A 17,861-nucleotide genomic window follows, 5' to 3' on the forward strand; every position below is an offset into this window, starting at 1 on the left:
TGTGAGGAAGTAAGTGATTATGAAATCAGTTTATTTCTGTGGGATAAATGCATGCTATGCTTTCACAAATAGACAGAGTAATATAGGGTGGGTATATATTCAGCATTCTTAACTCAGCCAGTGAGTGGAAAGCACAGGGCAGGGGAAGCTTTCAAATACATTTGTCAATTATGAGAATTCCATTTTTATATTACTGGCATAAGAAGTGGTATCTGATTACCGTTTGAGCTGCAAGTGTGGGTCTGTCCCTTGTAATCTGATTTGCTTCCTATTTTGCTGTCTTGGTTGTGAAACAACAGCATCAGACTTCGTTCTAATGGGTCAAAATTGAAAGACAACCTCCTCCTCATACTAACTCTAAAGTGCAATCATGTATGTGCAGCTTGTCCAAGCTTGAACTCAGAGGAAGAGTAAAGCCATGTCTTTGTGTAAAAAGATATCACTATGCATATCCTTACATGTTCTGACAACACTGAATTCTTCCCCAGAAAACAAATGATGAGGAATTAAAAACCTCAAGCACAATGGAAACAATAGATTTGATCCAACCGTGGAATAAACCCACTGAAATCCACTTTAGTCTTAGTTTAAATTAGTCAAGCCTAAATTAAGTCTTATTGATTCCAAGCCATTGTTTCACAATGGTCAAGTTTGGTCATGGTCTATTGAAAAATCATGAATTACTTGATTGATGGTGGAGGCATTGTTGTAAGATTTCCCAATGATGTGCTGTCTTCTTAGTCTGTGGGGCTTAATTGTGAGTCAACATCACAGGAGGTTCAACCCACTTTACATGACTTTTTATGATAACAAATCCCAGAATCCCTGGTCAGTTGTAATCCAAAATGTACTTTTCTGAGTTGTATTCTCATTGCACAGCCCTGAAATGGAAGTGCCGTTCTCATTCCATTTCTTTGTAATTGTGGAAGAACAACGTCACCAACATTAAAGGAAGACAAGAATCAAGATGATCCAACCCTCCCGCCATATTTTTCAACCATCACTGGGTGAAAAAAACTAAGAGTCATAACATATAAATTTTTTTTATTAAAATAACTGTCAACTTTTATATACACTAACATATGTACAAGGGGTTCAGCCTAGAGCTCTAATGGTTTGCCAAAATACTTTCCTTTATCTTGCAGCTAAGTGCACTTCAGTACAAATTCTAACAACTCTCAAGAAAATCCACTCAGATGTTTCTTGGTAATGGCACAATGTAAATAACACACAGATTTTACCATTTAGCACTGAAAGAAGGTCAAATGTATTGTCCACTTGAAAGGACTAACATGACAGTAATCTGAAACATGTCAGAAAGAAGCCAGTAGAGTAAAATTCCTGAATAACTGAATAGTTAATATGTGGAACAAACTATATCTAATTTTTCACATTGTACAAAACTAAACATATTCACAAAGCTGTGGTGCAGCTGGCTTCACATTGGAAAAGGGAAGTTCCCAGTTAATTTTTTTGGTTGAATACAAAATCACACACTGATGCTAAATGTGTTAAACTTAAACAGTACTTTCCTCTGTCCTCTGCTTGTATGTAGCAATGACAAATATAAGCCATGTATGTGACTAAAATATGTGCCAACTTGTTACAGGTACGAAGCACCTTTTCATGTACTTTGACTGTTTTCATATATGAACAAGTTATTGGGGAAAACAGCAATGTGTCATTGGCTCATGATGTCAATTTCAAGTGCCTGAGGTGCACATAGTGTTACCACAAAGATATCTTTCTCCCCACAACCACCCTTCATGTTGGTATTTTAGGTCTAAACATCAGGGAAAGTGCCAGCAATCCATAAACATGCCAATTTGACATATGGCATTGGAAATAATGCAGTGAATGGGAAATCAGGTTTACATGCCACAAGGTATGGGGGCAATTCGTAGTGAATCCAAGAAGGAAAACTCCACACTGTTTTTTGTATCGAGTTGAAGTAAATCTGCAGGAAAAAAATTGTGCAGTTTAATTGGGTGTATCAGGAAGCCTTCGGTTGCCCTCACATAGCTAGAGCCCAAGACATTCCACAACAACAACAACAATTATTATTATTATTATTTGTATCCCACCTCTCCCTGTATTGGATCGAGGCTTCTCTCATACAGAGTACCTCCTTCCACAATATGTTTGCAAAAACCAAAGATTATAGCATCATAAGCTGCTAATGTTCTGGCCACAGAATGCTAGCTCTGAATGAGAGAAGCTGGTTAACACATTCACACATGCATGAACTCAGATAGAAATAGGGAAAGTTACCTTTTTTGGATCACAACTGTCAGAATTCTTCAGCCAGCATGGCTGCTGAAGATTCTGAAAACTGTAATCCAAACACATGCACGCACGCACGCGCACACGCGCACAAACACACCCCACACACTCCCAAATTTTGGACAGAACTTTCATACCATTTTCAATTTAAAAACACACTGTTCCCTCTCTTGTTCCCTGCTTCATTTATATTTGGAGAATAAACTGTCTTAAGGCTATATGATAGCCTGCTGTCACCCTAAAATAAGAAAGACATGTAAATGAATAAAACACCATGAGCTGCACTCCTTTGCATTCATTCTGTTAATGCAATTGCTGTACATCTAAGGCTGTTGCTACACTGCAGAAATAAAGCAAAGCAACACCACTTTAGCTACCATGGCTCAGCACTATGGAATTCTGGGATTTGTAAGTTTTGTGAGATAGTTAGCCTTCCCAGTCAGAACACTCTGGTGCCCCACCAAACTACAAATCCCAGAATTCCATAGCATTGAGCCGCGGAAGCTAAAAAGTGGTGTCAAACTGCTTTATTTCTGCAGTGTGGCAGCAGCCTATGAAGGACTTACATGGAGGAACTTCGTAAACTGTGCTAATCTTACTATCTTTCCTATTTTCAGTTATATTCTGTATGTTAAACTGAAATTGTCTATACCTGTGGCGTCAAAGGAAACATCTTGGTCTTGTAAAGTAAGGTCCACGTATATACTTTGCATGCCAGGTTCGTTAATTAGGAATCCTTTCTCTCCAACACAAGTCTGCTGCCAAGTGGAGTTATTAAATAATTGCTAGAAGACAAATATAGAAGACATTAAATTAGCTTTCCAGATCTTCATTTCATTAAGTTCAATAGCTACTGTAATTTATCTTTCAACTGTATAGGGTAGAAAATAGGTGTAAAATGAATGTATAACCTTCTGAGCTAAACAGATCCCTTTGTCAGTCCCAATGGTAAAGAATAATAAAGGAACATGTTCTTGTGTTGTTACTGTTGTTGTTCTTTATAATAATTTCTAATTCAGTGCAAACAGTGCTGTAATAACTGCCTATGCCAAATTTAACATCATCTGCGGAAGGATCCTGAGTGCTAAGTGCTAACCCCTGATCTGAATGAGCAGCAATCTGATGCTTACTGGCTGCAGTTGACCTGATCCATGGGCATTCTTAAATCATGGCTCACAAACTAGGCCCAGATGCAGAATTTCCTCATTTTTCTGTGGCTATAGCAACACCTATAACCCAAAATAGGTTAGGCCAGTTGGGACCCGCAAGGTGGCTTATACTTAGTCTGTCCAGTGGTTCATTTAGCCAGGTACCAGTGGCGGATGGAGGTCTCATGCTAGCAGGGCAGTGAATCACAAATTATAACAAAGCTCTTCAAGGTGTAGGTGGTATTTGGGGAGATCAGGGTTCAGAGGCTAAAACCTGAAGAGGATTCACCACCCCACCAATGTGGAAACCACCAGACACTATGGTCCAGCCTGTCAATTGGACAAGGCTGGTCGCACCACAATGTGGACTGCACCAAAACTCTGGAATTCATTGCCCTGACAAGCTAGACTCTTGCCTATTTTAACTGTTTTTTTTACTGCATGGTGAAGACCGTTACAATATATTTGGTTCTTTTGTTTTAGGTAATGTATTAAAATATAATACAATTTGTAATTCTTTTGTATTTATTTTTATTATTTCAAGGATTTATATCCTCCCTTTCTCTGCCAAGGGGATTCAAGGCAGGTACAATAATTTGAAAATACAGACATAAAAATATTTAGATTACGAAAGTTAAATAATAATTAAATTGTATTGTACTGCTGGTATTCATTTATTTATTCACAATTAAATTTTATTTATGAAAGATACCCACAGTATTGTACTGCTTTTAATTGTTGTTAGCTGCCCTGAAGGAGATCTAAAATACTAAAAAGACAGGATAAAAGTGTCTGTATAAACAAACAGACTTAGTCAATAGCCTTCCAGGTGCTGATATACTGGTTGAGTCTCCCTTATCCAGAACTGCAAAATTCAAAATATTCCAAAATCCAAAATTGTCCACATTGGTGGCTGAGAGAAGTCCAAAACACACTGCAGAAATAATCCAGTTTGAGACCCCTTTAATTGCCCTGGCTCACTGCTAGAGAATCCTGGGAATTGTATCTTATTGTGGCACCAGAACTCTCTGACATAGAAGGCTAAATGTCTCACAAAACTACAGTTCCCAGAATTCCCTAGTATTGAGCCAGGGCAGTTAAAGTGGTCTCAGACTGGATTATTTTTGCAATGTGTTTTGGACCACAGGGACACTTTTTGATGATTCAATGTACACAAACTTTATGTCATGCACAAAATTAATAAAAAAATTAATAAAAAGTATTGTGAAAAAAAGATAAAGTCTTACTGGGTAAATGTGTTGAGTAATGTTATCCTCATCTTCATCAGTAGCTGTGATGTTCAGTGGAGATATTGGAAGGGGAGAGGAAAAAGAAGAAGAAAACACACACATTAGAGCAAGAATTTTTGCTGCCTGCATTTATTATGTTTTTTTCTCAGGTTTTTGAGAAACTGACAACAGCTAACTAGTAGTTGACTGAAACAATACACAGCTAGTCAATTTATTAACCTTGGCCTGAATCCTGCTGGTTACTCCCAGTTAATACAGAGCCACTAAATCAATTGTTGAATGGTGAGTTAACACATAGGTAAATCCCATTGATTTAGTGGATCTATTATAATTGGGACAAAGAGGGGGTTTAGACCCATGTTTGCACAAGTAATGTTACTGACTTCTGTAGGATGTATAGTAAGATGACAGATATGTGCATCATTTCCTTCACAGCAAAGGGCACAAAACAACTAGAGGCAAGCACACTTAGGGATTAAACAGACAACCCCTTTGTAGTGGCCTGCTGCCACCTCTTTCAGCACCAGATTGGGCCCCGGCAACTACATGCCATAGCCTTGATCTGGCCTTTTCCCAATGCTAAAAGGAATGGCAAAATGCCACTCCTTTTCACGCTGGGAAAAAGGCGCCTTTGCAGTACTTTCCAGCACTCCTTTTGGTGCTGCGTCATTTGGATTGTAATTGGTTGGGCATATGGTGTGACGGCGGCATCAGGGCAGTTTCGGAGCATGTTTCGTGCAGATGCCAAGCCCCTACTCTGCCCCCAGGACGGCATATAATGCCAGTCTGTACAGCCTAGTATTTGTTTCAGTGTATGACCTTAACTCTCTCATTGAAATCAATGAGATGCAAAAGTGCTAGAGAGTTGACCTGCTGAGTATGCATTTATTTATTAAATTCTGTCTTTTCACTAAAAATAGTATTCAAGAAATCTAAGAAATGCCAGCAAAAAAAATTTGAACAAATTAAGCATGAGCAGAATGAGTTTACATCTTTAAGAAAATGAAACCTCAACCTAACTTCCTGCCTTTCTCTATTCTTTGTTCTTCCTCTCAACACAGTTCTAATAAGCTGCCCAACATTTATAAACTATTAAATACTAACCTTCAGAAGAGGATGCGACAGGTGACACCTGAAGTTGGTACATGTCATTTGTACTATCAGGCAACTGAATATCCATTGGGTGATGCCTCCAGTCAGTACTGCTTAAGTCACATGTGGAGAGATCTGCAAAACCCATAGAAATATATCAGGATTAACATGGAGGAGGTTTATTCCAAAGACTTTTGAATCTCTTTTGTTCCAATCTCTTCACTACTACAAAACATGGCCATCTACATACAAATTCATGGGGAATAAACATATCAGTAGCTATTTGTTCAAGATAGCTATATATTACCTCCTGTATCGGAGGCAGTATGCCTCTTTCCATACTAAGTGCTGAGTAAAAGCAGTTGGAAAATGCTATTGTAATCATGGATTTCCCATAGGATTCTGGTTTACCATTGGATTGGTGCAGAATGCTGCATTAGACAGACTCTGGCCTGACTAAGCATGTGTTTTCTTACATTGTTTAAGAATGCCTTCTTCATGGTTCCTCAAAAGTTTATTATGTGTGTTTGCATGCTTCAAGTCACTGTTGACTTATGATGACTCCATGAATTTCATAGAGTTTCATGGAGTTACCATTAATTTCATAGGTTTTTCTTAGGCAGGAAATACACAGAAGTGGTTTGTCATAGGAGTGTCTCAACAAAAGGATCAATAAGGGCATCATAAATTTCCTGTGAAAGATAGCAGCAGGTGACCACAACGGAACCTTGGTGTCCTAGGCTCCCTCTCTATTCATGCAGCCTTGCCACCATTATCATGTGAACCAAGTGTTCTGAAAACCACTAAGCTGATAAAAACATCTCTCACCTAATGTACTCCCCACCTCCATTTCTGGTGAGGAGTAGTTGGGTAGCACATAGCCACTGTGGTCATCTGGTAGCTGGATACTGTTTGTTGCTTCTACAGTCTCTTCCTTGATATCTTCCACTGGCTGCAAAAAAATGAAGGACTTCTTTAATTGCAAAATGTCTACATAGGTATTGTATACATTCATATTAGGACTGAAAGCATCACTTAATTGTCCGGAGCTACCAGTTTCTTAACCACAGACAATGCATGAAGATTTCTAGATTAAACCACCACAGGAGTCATCCCTTAGAAACTGATATTTTGTGCAGAAGGTTTTGGTATAATTAATCTGTTGAGGCTTTGCTTTCATTGTCTGAGATGATTTGTAGTTTAGTAAAATTGCCTGTTTTGCTTTGTGGAAGCCTCAAGACGAAACGTTAGACAGCTAATGCACCAGTAAGGACAGTGGAGGGAAGGAGGAGCTTAGCCAGAGGTTGTCTATTTGGGAAAACTTTATTACATTCATGCTGTAGCAAAATGAGCAAACTGCTTTCCCCTTTAAAACCACCCTACCAATCAATTTTAACTAATCTTCAAAAACAGACAGGCCAGAATCTTGTATGGATCAGCTTAGTGAAGTAGTTCCACTATGCTGCAAATTTCCCCTTGACCACACCAGTCGCTGCAACCTCACTTTGACCTTTCTGTGACTGGTGGAGACTGGGAGTGGGATCTGAGAAGCATATGGCTACATCCCTGTAGTCAAATGGGCAATGATATCATCCAACAAAATTCTCTGGAGGTCTCATCAGATGATGTAAATATTTTGTATCTGGCTATGGGGGCATAGCCAGATAATAATGCTTCTCTGATTCCGTGTGCATTCTGCTAACCATGGAAAGGCCATGGAGAAACTGCAGGAGCTTTACAATATATGCAGGAGAGGTCTGTTTGGTCAATGCAGTGAGAGGAAGGGAATGCCAACCTCCTCAATGACCAAAAACAGACATGTATAGGTTTAAGGTTGACTTGCACCTGCAGATGCCACTGACAGGATGCCAACCATAGAGTTCTATGCAGACATATGTCATAATTTAGAGAAGGTGTTATGACTAATGCAACTCCTGTTTATTTCTATGGGTCTAACTGTGACTAACAATGGGTCCAAACCTAAGACTATGGCTATACCCTTGATTTAAAAATCACCTAATGAATCAAAGTAGTTTGATATTTTAAATCATCAAATGAACTGGTACACCACTAAAGGGCAAGGCAACTGCTAAACTGCTCGGTCCATTGAGGATCAACTTAAATTGATCCTTTGTTTAGTTAAGAAAGGAATGATCTCTAAGGACTCTTCACCCTCCTCAATGCCAGCATCTTCCCAAACCACCCTATAAGTGCTTCATAAGGGACTGCAGAGGAAGAAGTGAGAAAAACTTGTTTTGTGAATAGGAACTTGCTCCATGCACAGAAAATAAATTAAGGAGCTGAACAGGCTGACCAAAAGGGCTGGCATCAGGGTGGAGTGGGGGAGTGGCAGCCGCATGATGGGTGCCCCAACTCCAACTCCAAGCCACCATTATGCTGCCTGACCAGCCACATGGCGGGCGGCATTATGGCGCTCCTTTGGCATGGCATTCAGATGGTGCATATCAAAAGGAGCACTGGACAGTGCCGTGGTGGCAGCAAAGGCACCCTTTTTCCGGCTCCAAAAGGAGTGGCATTTTGCTGCTTCTTTTGGGGCCAGAAAAATGCCAGAGAGGGACCACGGCATGCAGTTGCCCTGCTCTGATCCAGCTCTCAAAGGGATGACAGCAAGCCACTCTATTGGGGTGGTCTGTTTTCCCCCTAAGATCCAAGCCTCCATGTCTTAAATCCAGGCATTTCATGATCTGGATGTTTACTTATTTCTTTAGCTGCTACATTAATATATACATACCCTCCTCAAACTCCTGGCTTTTAGAGACTTTGACTTCTTTTCTGTTCAAGGAAAATGAAAGCACAGAATTAATACAAATACATTTGGGAAAAGAAAAGAAGCTACAGGTGGTTCAGATAGTTTCAGGACAATTCAAATATCAAGTAAACATTGTATGATGCCTCCTTGGGTACCATGTTGGGATAAATAAAGTCTTAATCTAGCACAAGCATCTCTTTCATGACTTGCAATAATACTAAAGCATCAGAGCAAAATGGAAGCCCTCTTAGGCTAAGCATGAAAGGTTCTACTCATTGCTGGGAAACTTTTCTACTGAGATCTGTAAACTTCACATACCATAAGCCTGGGCAACCATGAGATGGCCAGGTTGTTGTGGCAGCCACTAATATGTATCTAGGATAGACTCTTTGCTAAGTAACTTTGTTCTGAGAAGAATGAGTTTCCACTGGCCCACTAAAAGCCAGTATCAAGAACTGTAGAACACAGAAGCCACCGCCACCACCCCACCCTCATTGGATTTGACCAAAGACATATTTAGCCCAGGATCCTGTTTCCAACAAGTGCCAATCAGCTGCTTACAGGAAGTCCGCAAGCAAGACATGCAGAAGCCTTTCCTGCTGTTGTGGACCAACATCTGATAACAAGAAGCTGCCCCAGACATTGGAAGCAGCAAATAGTGATCATGGCCAGTAGCAACTGATGATCTTCCTCTATCGATTTGTCTAATCCTTTTCGAAAACCATGCAAGTTGGCAGCCACCGCTACATCTTGCTCAGTGGCTGATCCAGGCATACAGCTCACCACAGTAATTTTGCAAGAAATTTTTCCAACAATCACAATATGGTTCTTTCACTGTGTGTATGACCCCTTTTCCCAAGCCAACCTAACCGTAAATTATGACTACCATTTAAGCAAAACGTGGTAACATTTCAAAATAAAGGGTTTTTTTTTTTGGGGGGGGGGGGAATCAACAATCAGAGGAGGCACATTTTACACCTTTCCTATTTGTATAGCAATACCTTTTTTCTGTATTTTAGCTGAGGGTTCCAGCATCCTGTAAACACGGACAGCACTGGAACCTTTACTAATGCTTTTGTCTTTCACCTCTTCAATATCAGGCAATGAATTCATGGCACAGCGGAAATTTGCTTTCCATGTTTTAGGATCAGGCTGAACATCACCTTCTTTGTATCTCCCTGTAAAATGGCAGACAATATATATGTGAGTGAGTAACAAAGTCAGATGACATTTCCCACTTATTGTCTTACAAGAACCCAGACTTGTTTATCCATGTATTTAATGTCGATTCCTTTCAGCCTATGTGGACCAATGTAACTGACATACATAAACATGTGCTGAAGCTATACTTAATTTTAATTGCTGTCTTTTATTCATAATTTTGATTATTAGTTTCACCAACCAACTTAACTCCCATTGATTCCAATGGGTCTACTCTAAGCATGGCAGCAGTACCAGCTGCAATATTCACCATGCTTTTATTTGTTCCTGGCTAGCTGGAAATTCTTCCATGTGTTTCAATGAATCTGCTCAGAAAAGCATGGCACATTGACAAGGGATTGCGACATGTGTGTGTAATTCTTTAGTGACCAAAAAACAAAGGAACAGGCCAGTGGATGCTGACACACTTCAGACTGCTTAGGAAGGCAATGGCCAACCCCATGTCTGACATAATAATACACAAGCAAGTAAATAAATGTAATCATAACAGCATAGATTTTCTGGGTAGAGCCAGTATGTTTAAGTGGATGTAGACTTGATGCTGGCCTCTCTCAGAGTTGATTTCAAATAATACACTTGGCAGGAGGGCAATGATGTTTTGTTCACTAAATAGGAGCCACAAACTTGTCTTAGTTTACAGCTATACCATGGAATGTCTGCCTCAATAAGCAGTTATGTATGTGTGTGTACACAATACACATATAGATATACAAACACTCACATACAAGTCAGTTGACATATAAAAATACATACACACATACACTGCAATATTAGTAACGCACAGACATAAATTTCATTCTGGCTTTCTTTGAGTAGGCTTTTGACAGAACAGCCACAACTATTCAGGAAAGTGTGTGTGGGGACTAGAAAAGCAGACTAACTGTGTAAAGAAATTACTCCTTTTGTTAATTTCACCAGTGTGATTTCACACAAAATGAATGCTAATGGTTTCATGGATGGCTACACAGAAAGAGTCTCTAGAAACATTTTGCTCTGGCACCTAACAACAACAAAACTGAAACATACCAGTATGAATTGCCCAATTTTTGAAAAGGCAAGCATCTTTCTCTAGGTCCCAGCCATGCTTAGCTGCGTGTTTCCATGGGATCTGGAACAACTTCTCCTCCTGTAGTTTAACAAGACAGTACCAAGTACATGTCAGTTAGCTACATATGGGAAACAAAAGTCATGAATAATCCAGGAAATAAATTTGGGAATGAAGCAAGTAGCACAATCTGCATAGCATCTCCTTATATCTATTGTACAGTATTGTCAATACTTTTGTTCTACTATTATGTTGTTATTAAAATGTAACACAACTGACATAACAGTAGCAGAATGGAGAAGACACTTAATATCTGCCTTTCTTGATATGGTAGTATTATAGGGAAGCAAATAGAACTCTGATGATCTTACACTAATTTCCACAGGTAACTTGCTTGCTGTTTTTGAAACAAAAGACAGGGAAATTGTTCAGCTCTCCAAAGATGGCGGAGCTACAATTCCCAGTAGCCCCAGCCAGCATAGTTAATGCTGAGCAATGCTGGGAGTTGTAATCCAACTAAGGTGACACTATTTTTCTGGCCATAATTTGATGTTTCCCCATACCACAGGTAAGCTCATTGTCATACAGAATGTGTTTTGAATTTTAGATAGAAAATGTTTCAAAAATTAGCACTTTTTTTAAAATACAGAGGAGATTTTAAAAGGAATTCCATACCTTATTGATCCATGAAAGTCCAGGAATTTTGTTTGAATTGATTTCTTTCTCCAGCCAAGGCCTCATGCGCATTCTTGTTTGTGGCATTTTGGCTCTGAAATGGGAAGCATTGGAATTTATAGTAGTACTGCCATGTCAAAGAAAAGAAAAGCTTCACTTCAGGAATGGGCTCATCAAAAATTCTATGGGTACATCATTACAATCCAGTGTTGGTTGCCTATTTTAAATTAACTAACCTTAGAAAGTGCAGTTTACCATATAGGGTTACTCAGAAGCTAAAATGCCCTGTGCTCTGAGAGTAAGTCCCATTGAATTCAGTGGGACTTACTTTTCAGTAAACGCATGTAGGATGGCATTGTAAATCGACATCTGTATAAACATCTCTATCACATCAACCTGTATTGTCATAGAAATACTGTCTCCACCATTTGCAACATAAAACAATTCTGGCTGCATTTCTGGGCACATTTTAAGTGCTATAGTGTTATGCATTCCAAAGGCCTCTTTATCATTAGATTTTATTAATATCTTCTTGCTGTCTTAGTATAATGATTGCTATGTTAGAAACATCGGTAACATTTTATTTGGACGAAACTTGTTATGATAGAGAGAATTAATGTGCTCTAGATAATAGAAAATGTGCATGTGCATTGTCCATTTAAGGACAATGCTCATTCATTAACAATGCAATAGCAACATATCCACACATTCCACATACCGAGGAATAAAAACAAGAACTTTAGTGGGGGAAGAGCACTTGGGAGAGTCCAACAACATGCCAAAATACTATTGTTCCATTTTCAACCTTGTTGAGAAGGAGGAATTATTCACCAATTCTTTCCCCACTCTCAAAGTAGAATAACCCAGGTTTATCAATGAAAACTTTCTGGAAAAGAGTTTCACACCCAATAAAGACTTTCTTCATTCTAGACATAATCAACTTCCATGTGTTATTGCCCCAAAAAGGAATTATGATCACTGTGATGGAAGACTTTTTTAAAAGCAGTAAATACAGTAATGGAATCTATATGTTCAGAGACAAAATGGCTCTGATCAGCAGTTGCTATGGACAAAAAAAGGCTGGGTTCTCGCTGTGAGGCCCTGCCTTGCATGACTTTTCTAAACTTTCAAACATCAAGGTATACTTTCCAAACATTGCTTCTGCTACAAAAACTCTGTGTGGCAGAATATTCAGAGACATGTCCTAGCACACACACTCATTTCATGAAAGACAGTGGCCAGATCTCTTGAGACTTGTTGTTACCATGCATGAACCCTCTCTAGATAAAGCACCCCTATCTATCCCAGCAATCAAAGAAAGAAGCTTACTTAATTCATGAGTCTGCCTATTTATTAAATTTTCAACCTTTCTCCCAAAACAAGAAACTCATGTGAACTAATCCATCATTTGTATACACTGAAGACCTCAGGTAATTTTTTGAGGAATACAAAAAAAAACAGTGCCTTGTAGCATTTGTTTCTCCCTTCCTCTCTGGCAAAAGCAACACCTAGTGTCCCAACTAGGTTTGTGGTGCATGCTGGCTATTGTATGTGTACATACGCCTTCAAGTAATCTGTTAACTTATGGTGATCCCATGAATCATAAGGTTTTCTTAAGCAAGGAATACCCAAGAGGTGATTTTGCCAGATCCTTCCTTTGGAGTATACCCTACAGCACCTAGCATTCATCAGCGGTCTCCCAGCCAACTATTAACCAGGCCTGATCCTGCTGAGCTTCAAAGATCAAATGGCAGCTGCTGCCTTTAGAATATTTAGGCAAGTTGTCACCATTGTGCAAATGCAAAACATGCATCTGAACAATCAAAACGTATCCAAATTACAAGGGGAAGTACAACTGTAGGTTCCTGTGTGGTTTCAAATTAAAGGGTGCTACTGAAAAGTTGTGGAAACAAACAGCAACCTCAGTGGGGGGAAAGCACAGCTGGGAACCATCCAAAATTGGAAACACTATAAATTTGATCAGTAATCATCAAACTGTGAGGGAGAGGGCATGAGAGTTGCTCAAGAGGGGTGTGAGATTTGGAGGCCCCGATCTCTCTTCTTCCTCTGCTTCCCAAACTTTTTCTGTCCCAAGGGAGAAGAGAAAGACAAGGAGGGTGCTTGGAGCCGCTGCCAGAGGGAGGAGGAAGAGGAAGAAAACTATTTCCTTATAAGCTGTTAAAATATGGATATACATGAATGTATCAACAATAATATGCACACTAAACAAACAAAAGTTTTATTTATATACTGTGTCAAGTGGGGGGAACGTTGGGATGTGGATATAAAGGGAATCACAAGGGTTAAAAAAATGAGAACCACTGCTATAAATATTGAAATGCCTTGAATGTTATAAAAGTTGTAAACCACTCTGTATGGACTTTGAAGGGAGCGGGACAAGGAAATGCAATGCCTCTGAAACATTCTCTGCAAAATCAGACCTACAGGACTCTTCATGCATTATCAGTTAGAAATGTATTAAATTAACTAACACAAACAAAAAAGGTTAAGAGAACTCTAGTAGTGGAACCCTCTCTGGAATACCTAGGCACCCAATGATTGCACACTTACTTGGGAGAAAGCTACACTGAACACACAGAGGCAATTCTAAGTATAATGTGAAGTCGGAGGCTTTCATGGCCAGAATCCATAGTTTTTTGTAGGGTTTTCAAGCTATGCGGCCATGTTCTGGAAGAGTTTATTCTTGACATTTCGCCAGCATCTGTGGCTGGCATCTTCAGAGAATAAACTGTTCCAGAACATGGCTACATCACTCGAAAACCCCACAAAAAAACTAATTCTAAGTATACTTTGTGCTTGCAAGGGCCTTCATATTTAAGAGCATTTGAATGATAATGGATGGAAAAAGCAGTATCTTCAAGGAGGCAAATTTAGTAACAATTGGCCTGCCAATGTTGAGTCCTTCCTTCATCTTAAAAACAATTATTCATTCTGCCATTCTGCATACTAGCACCTGAATCCTAAACATGCTTGGAATAAAAATATGTTCATTTCAAGAGGCCTATATTAGAGAAGTAAGACTGTGTCATTTTCATCCCCAATGAGCTGGGTCAGTCCCTTTGATTTCTGTGAGAATGAAATGCCTGGAAATAAAAGGAAACTGGCTATTTGGGACATAATTTATTTTTAGGAAAAAAACATATGCACCTTACTATCTGAGGTACAGTGCCACATCTGTGTGCCAAAACATTCAACTACTTTATAGTCCATAACACACTTCCTTACACAGAAATTATTGCCGTACAGAAAACCCTGTGTACAAAACAGTTCTTCCGAATTTGCGCTGGCTGCAATCCAAACACCTAAACATGCTGACAATTTTTATATCTACAAGACGCAAGCAGCCAGCTGTGTATCTGGTAACCTATTCCTCAGCCTCTAACATGAAAGTTACTTAATGCACCAAATGCAACTGAGGAAGTAGACTGAAGTCTTCAAAAGCTCACACTGCCAACTGCTTTCTTTCGGTTAGTCTCAAAGGCACTACAAGATCTCGCTACGTATGTAAAGATTATGTTCAAGAGGAATACTTATGGATAGACTTTTGATTCTACGCTGGTTTATGGGGACTTCACAGTGATTGAACTTTCTTGGGAACATCACTGACAGATCGGAAGCACAGTTTCTTGCATGCGCAAGGAGGGACTTGCTGGATGCATCCTGTAGGCCACAGCACTGCAAACTGATCCTGCAAAACTCTGTGGACATGTTTACAAAGCTGCATGAAATACAGTGGGGAATGGAGCCATTTGGCACAGGGCAGCACAAGCCCTGCCAATTTCATGCTTGCACTTTTAGGAACTGGGGCTGTACTGATTGCCTATTAGCACTAAGGGACAACCAGATCCCATAGTAATAATAATAATAATAATAATAATAATAATAATAATAATAGGGCCTACTAATCCAAGTACAGTCTCAACTATTGTGATGCTTAAGAAAAACAAGCAAGAAGAATCGCTCCACTAGTGTCAGTTCCTCCCTAGAGCCTTCCTGCTGCTGCCCCAAGGGAGCTTTGTAAGTAACAGAAGGAAGCTTTTGCAGCTGAGATCAGGGATGAGGTCTACAGTTTGGACTGATGCATTTTCCATCCTCAGTTTAAGACAAATGTCCCAAAGCCTGGTTTAGAGTTATGGCTTGATTCGCTGTCTCTTGTTTGCTTCTCCTCTGGTGAAACTTGGCTCTTCAGTTTTCTGACTAGCTGCAGAAGTGCATTGCACTGCGCTCCCCTCCATGGCTCCTGTGCAAAAACGTACTCTGAAGAGGCAAGGCCAAGGGTTACCATATTTCCACAAATTTGTCAAAATAAAAGCAAAAAATGGCTATAGATGCAATTGTTTTCATTTGTCATTCCCTTGAGATTGAATGGCAGAGGTCCAAATTGCCTACGAACTTAGTAGGGATGTGATTTTGAAGGCTTCTGTGGCCGGCATCCATAGTTTTGTGTGGGTTTTTCAGGCTAGGTGGCCATGTTCTAGAAGAGTTTATTCCTGAGGTTTCACCTGCCTCTGTGGCTGACATCTTCAAAGAGGGATGTTCGCTCCCTCTGGTAAGTAATGTTTAGGAAACCGTGTTTGTTGTTTTTGCTGTTGTTGTGTGCCTTCAAGTCGACCCTATCCTGGGGGCTTTCTTGGCATGTTTCTTCAGAGGGGGTTTTCCCTGGCCATCCTCTGAGGCTGAGAGAGTGTGACTTGCCCAAGGCCACCCAGTAGGCTTCCATGGCTGAGCCGGGATTTGAACCCAGCTCTCCAGAGTCCTAATCCTAACACTCAGAACACAACACCACTCCGGCTGTGAAGAACACCAAAGAGAGCAACACAAAGTGGGACTGTGGACCTGTTGCTTTGCAGGGATGGTCCCAAAGACATTCTCCCACTTTTTCCAGCATTCTTTCCTAAGGCTGCTAATCTTCTTCTTCTTCTTCTTTGTTCCTCTGATCTTCTTGGCACCGAGGGTCAAGGGACTCCTCTCTTTCCCACCCTTTCTTTTCTTTTCTTTTTTGCAGACATTACTTCCTGGTCCTTGCAACAAACCCAACAACATCCTTCTCCAATTCTTGGCACGATCCAACGGGAAGGAAACCTGAGTTCTGGTGCCACAACAAACGACAACCCCCAGAATTTCCCGAGCCTCGAGCCACGGCCACTAAAGCGGTATCAACCCGGACTGCATGCAAAGGGAGGGGGGTTATGCATGGGAATAGAGGATGCCTAAGGCTGCATCCGCGCTGCAGAAATAACCCAGGCTGAACCCGCTTTGATTTCCCAGGGCTTCAGACTGTGCAATTCTGGGAAGTGCAGCTTGTTGTGACTGACAAAAGAGGAGGCTAAACTATGTCTCCCCCCCGCTATCCACTATATCTCTCCTAAAAGTTCCAAAAAACAATCCAACAGCATGGAGCCGGAGCAGTTAAAGCGGTGTGAAAATGGATCAGTGCGGATGCACCCCCAAAATCAAAATCTAGATCCCTGTGCAATAATAATATTAATAATAATAATAATAATTAAAAAGAGGGTCTAGATCCCGGAGGGTCAAGAGCAGAGCCCACCCACCTCTTGCCGGGGCCTGAGTCTCCCTCTGCAGCAACAGCAGCAACGGATGGAGCGAGGCGCTTGCTCTGCTTCTGCTTCTGCTTCTGCTTCTGCCTCTGCCTCTGCCTCTGCCTCTGCTTCTGCCAGCGCTGGACCAGGGCGCCCCTTACTTATCCCTGCTCTGGCCCTGGGATTCCCCGGCCCGGGCAGCGGTGCGTCTCCTCCAATCAGCGTCGCCCAGGGGCCCCGGCGGCCAATCAGGGCCCAGGAGGGAGTCCTCGGCCGCCCAAGCATCATTTCGGGGAAATCAGCCTGTTGTAGCACCAGCCGCCGAAGGGGAAGTCCGCCTGGCCTGCCTGCCTCCTGCTCCCCGCCCCTGGCTCCCCAGCCCTTGGTTGGCGCCCTCGGGGAAGGGAAGCGGAGGCAGAGGGGCAGCAGCAGGAGGCCCAGCAGATGGGGAAGGGGCAGGGACAGGAGAGCAGGCACCCACCCACACCAGGAGAGAGACATAGTGCACTTCAGGAGGGAGAGAGACATAGTGCACAGCAGGAGGGAGAGAGACACAGTGCACAGCAGGGGAGGGACATACTGCACAGCAAGAAGGAAGACATAGTGCACAGCAGCAGGGAGAGAGTGCAGAGCAGGGGTGGCCTTGGAGGAGAGTGGTGCAGCTGAGGGAGAGTGCTGATGAGGATTCCCTGGACAGCTACCAAGACAAGCAAATGGGTCCCAGGCAGGTCCTCACCACAAAGGAGGGCAAGGCACCACAGAATGGAGGGAACCTCAGGGGAAAATGGAGGACAAGACCGAATAAAAGCCAAAGGC

The 17,861-nt window shown here is 41.2% G+C and overlaps 1 protein-coding gene across 1 annotated transcript; it reads right to left on the reverse strand.

Annotated features, from left to right (window-relative positions):
• Positions 1 to 1,027: 1,027 nt before the first annotated feature.
• IRF1 (interferon regulatory factor 1) lies at positions 1,028 to 17,161 on the reverse strand. Its single transcript, XM_089530734.1, has 10 exons — positions 17,058 to 17,161; positions 11,485 to 11,578; positions 10,791 to 10,890; positions 9,545 to 9,721; positions 8,526 to 8,566; positions 6,602 to 6,725; positions 5,786 to 5,908; positions 4,679 to 4,722; positions 2,936 to 3,068; positions 1,028 to 1,957 (listed from the first exon to the last, which is right to left on the reverse strand). Exons 2-10 carry the CDS (start codon positions 11,569 to 11,571, stop codon positions 1,872 to 1,874), a joined length of 915 nt encoding a protein of 304 aa, XP_089386860.1. The 5' UTR covers positions 11,572 to 11,578; positions 17,058 to 17,161; the 3' UTR covers positions 1,028 to 1,871.
• Positions 17,162 to 17,861: the final 700 nt, after the last annotated feature.

This window comes from Sceloporus occidentalis, unplaced genomic scaffold (assembly GCF_023333645.1).
Source record: "Sceloporus occidentalis isolate IW3139 unplaced genomic scaffold, rSceOcc1.0.p SCAF_1, whole genome shotgun sequence".
NCBI lineage: Eukaryota > Metazoa > Chordata > Lepidosauria > Squamata > Phrynosomatidae > Sceloporus > Sceloporus occidentalis.

Coding starts and splice junctions, on each gene's coding strand:
- IRF1 (XM_089530734.1), bottom strand. CDS start 11,571: ATGCCACAAACAAGAATGCGCATGAGGCCTTGGCTGGAGAAAGAAATC. Junction 5,909..6,601: donor GGAGGTGGGGAGTACATTAG/GTGAGAGATGTT, acceptor TGGGTTTTGCAG/ATCTCTCCACATGTGACTTA. Junction 3,069..4,678: donor TTACTCAACACATTTACCCA/GTAAGACTTTAT, acceptor TTTGTCTTCTAG/CAATTATTTAATAACTCCAC.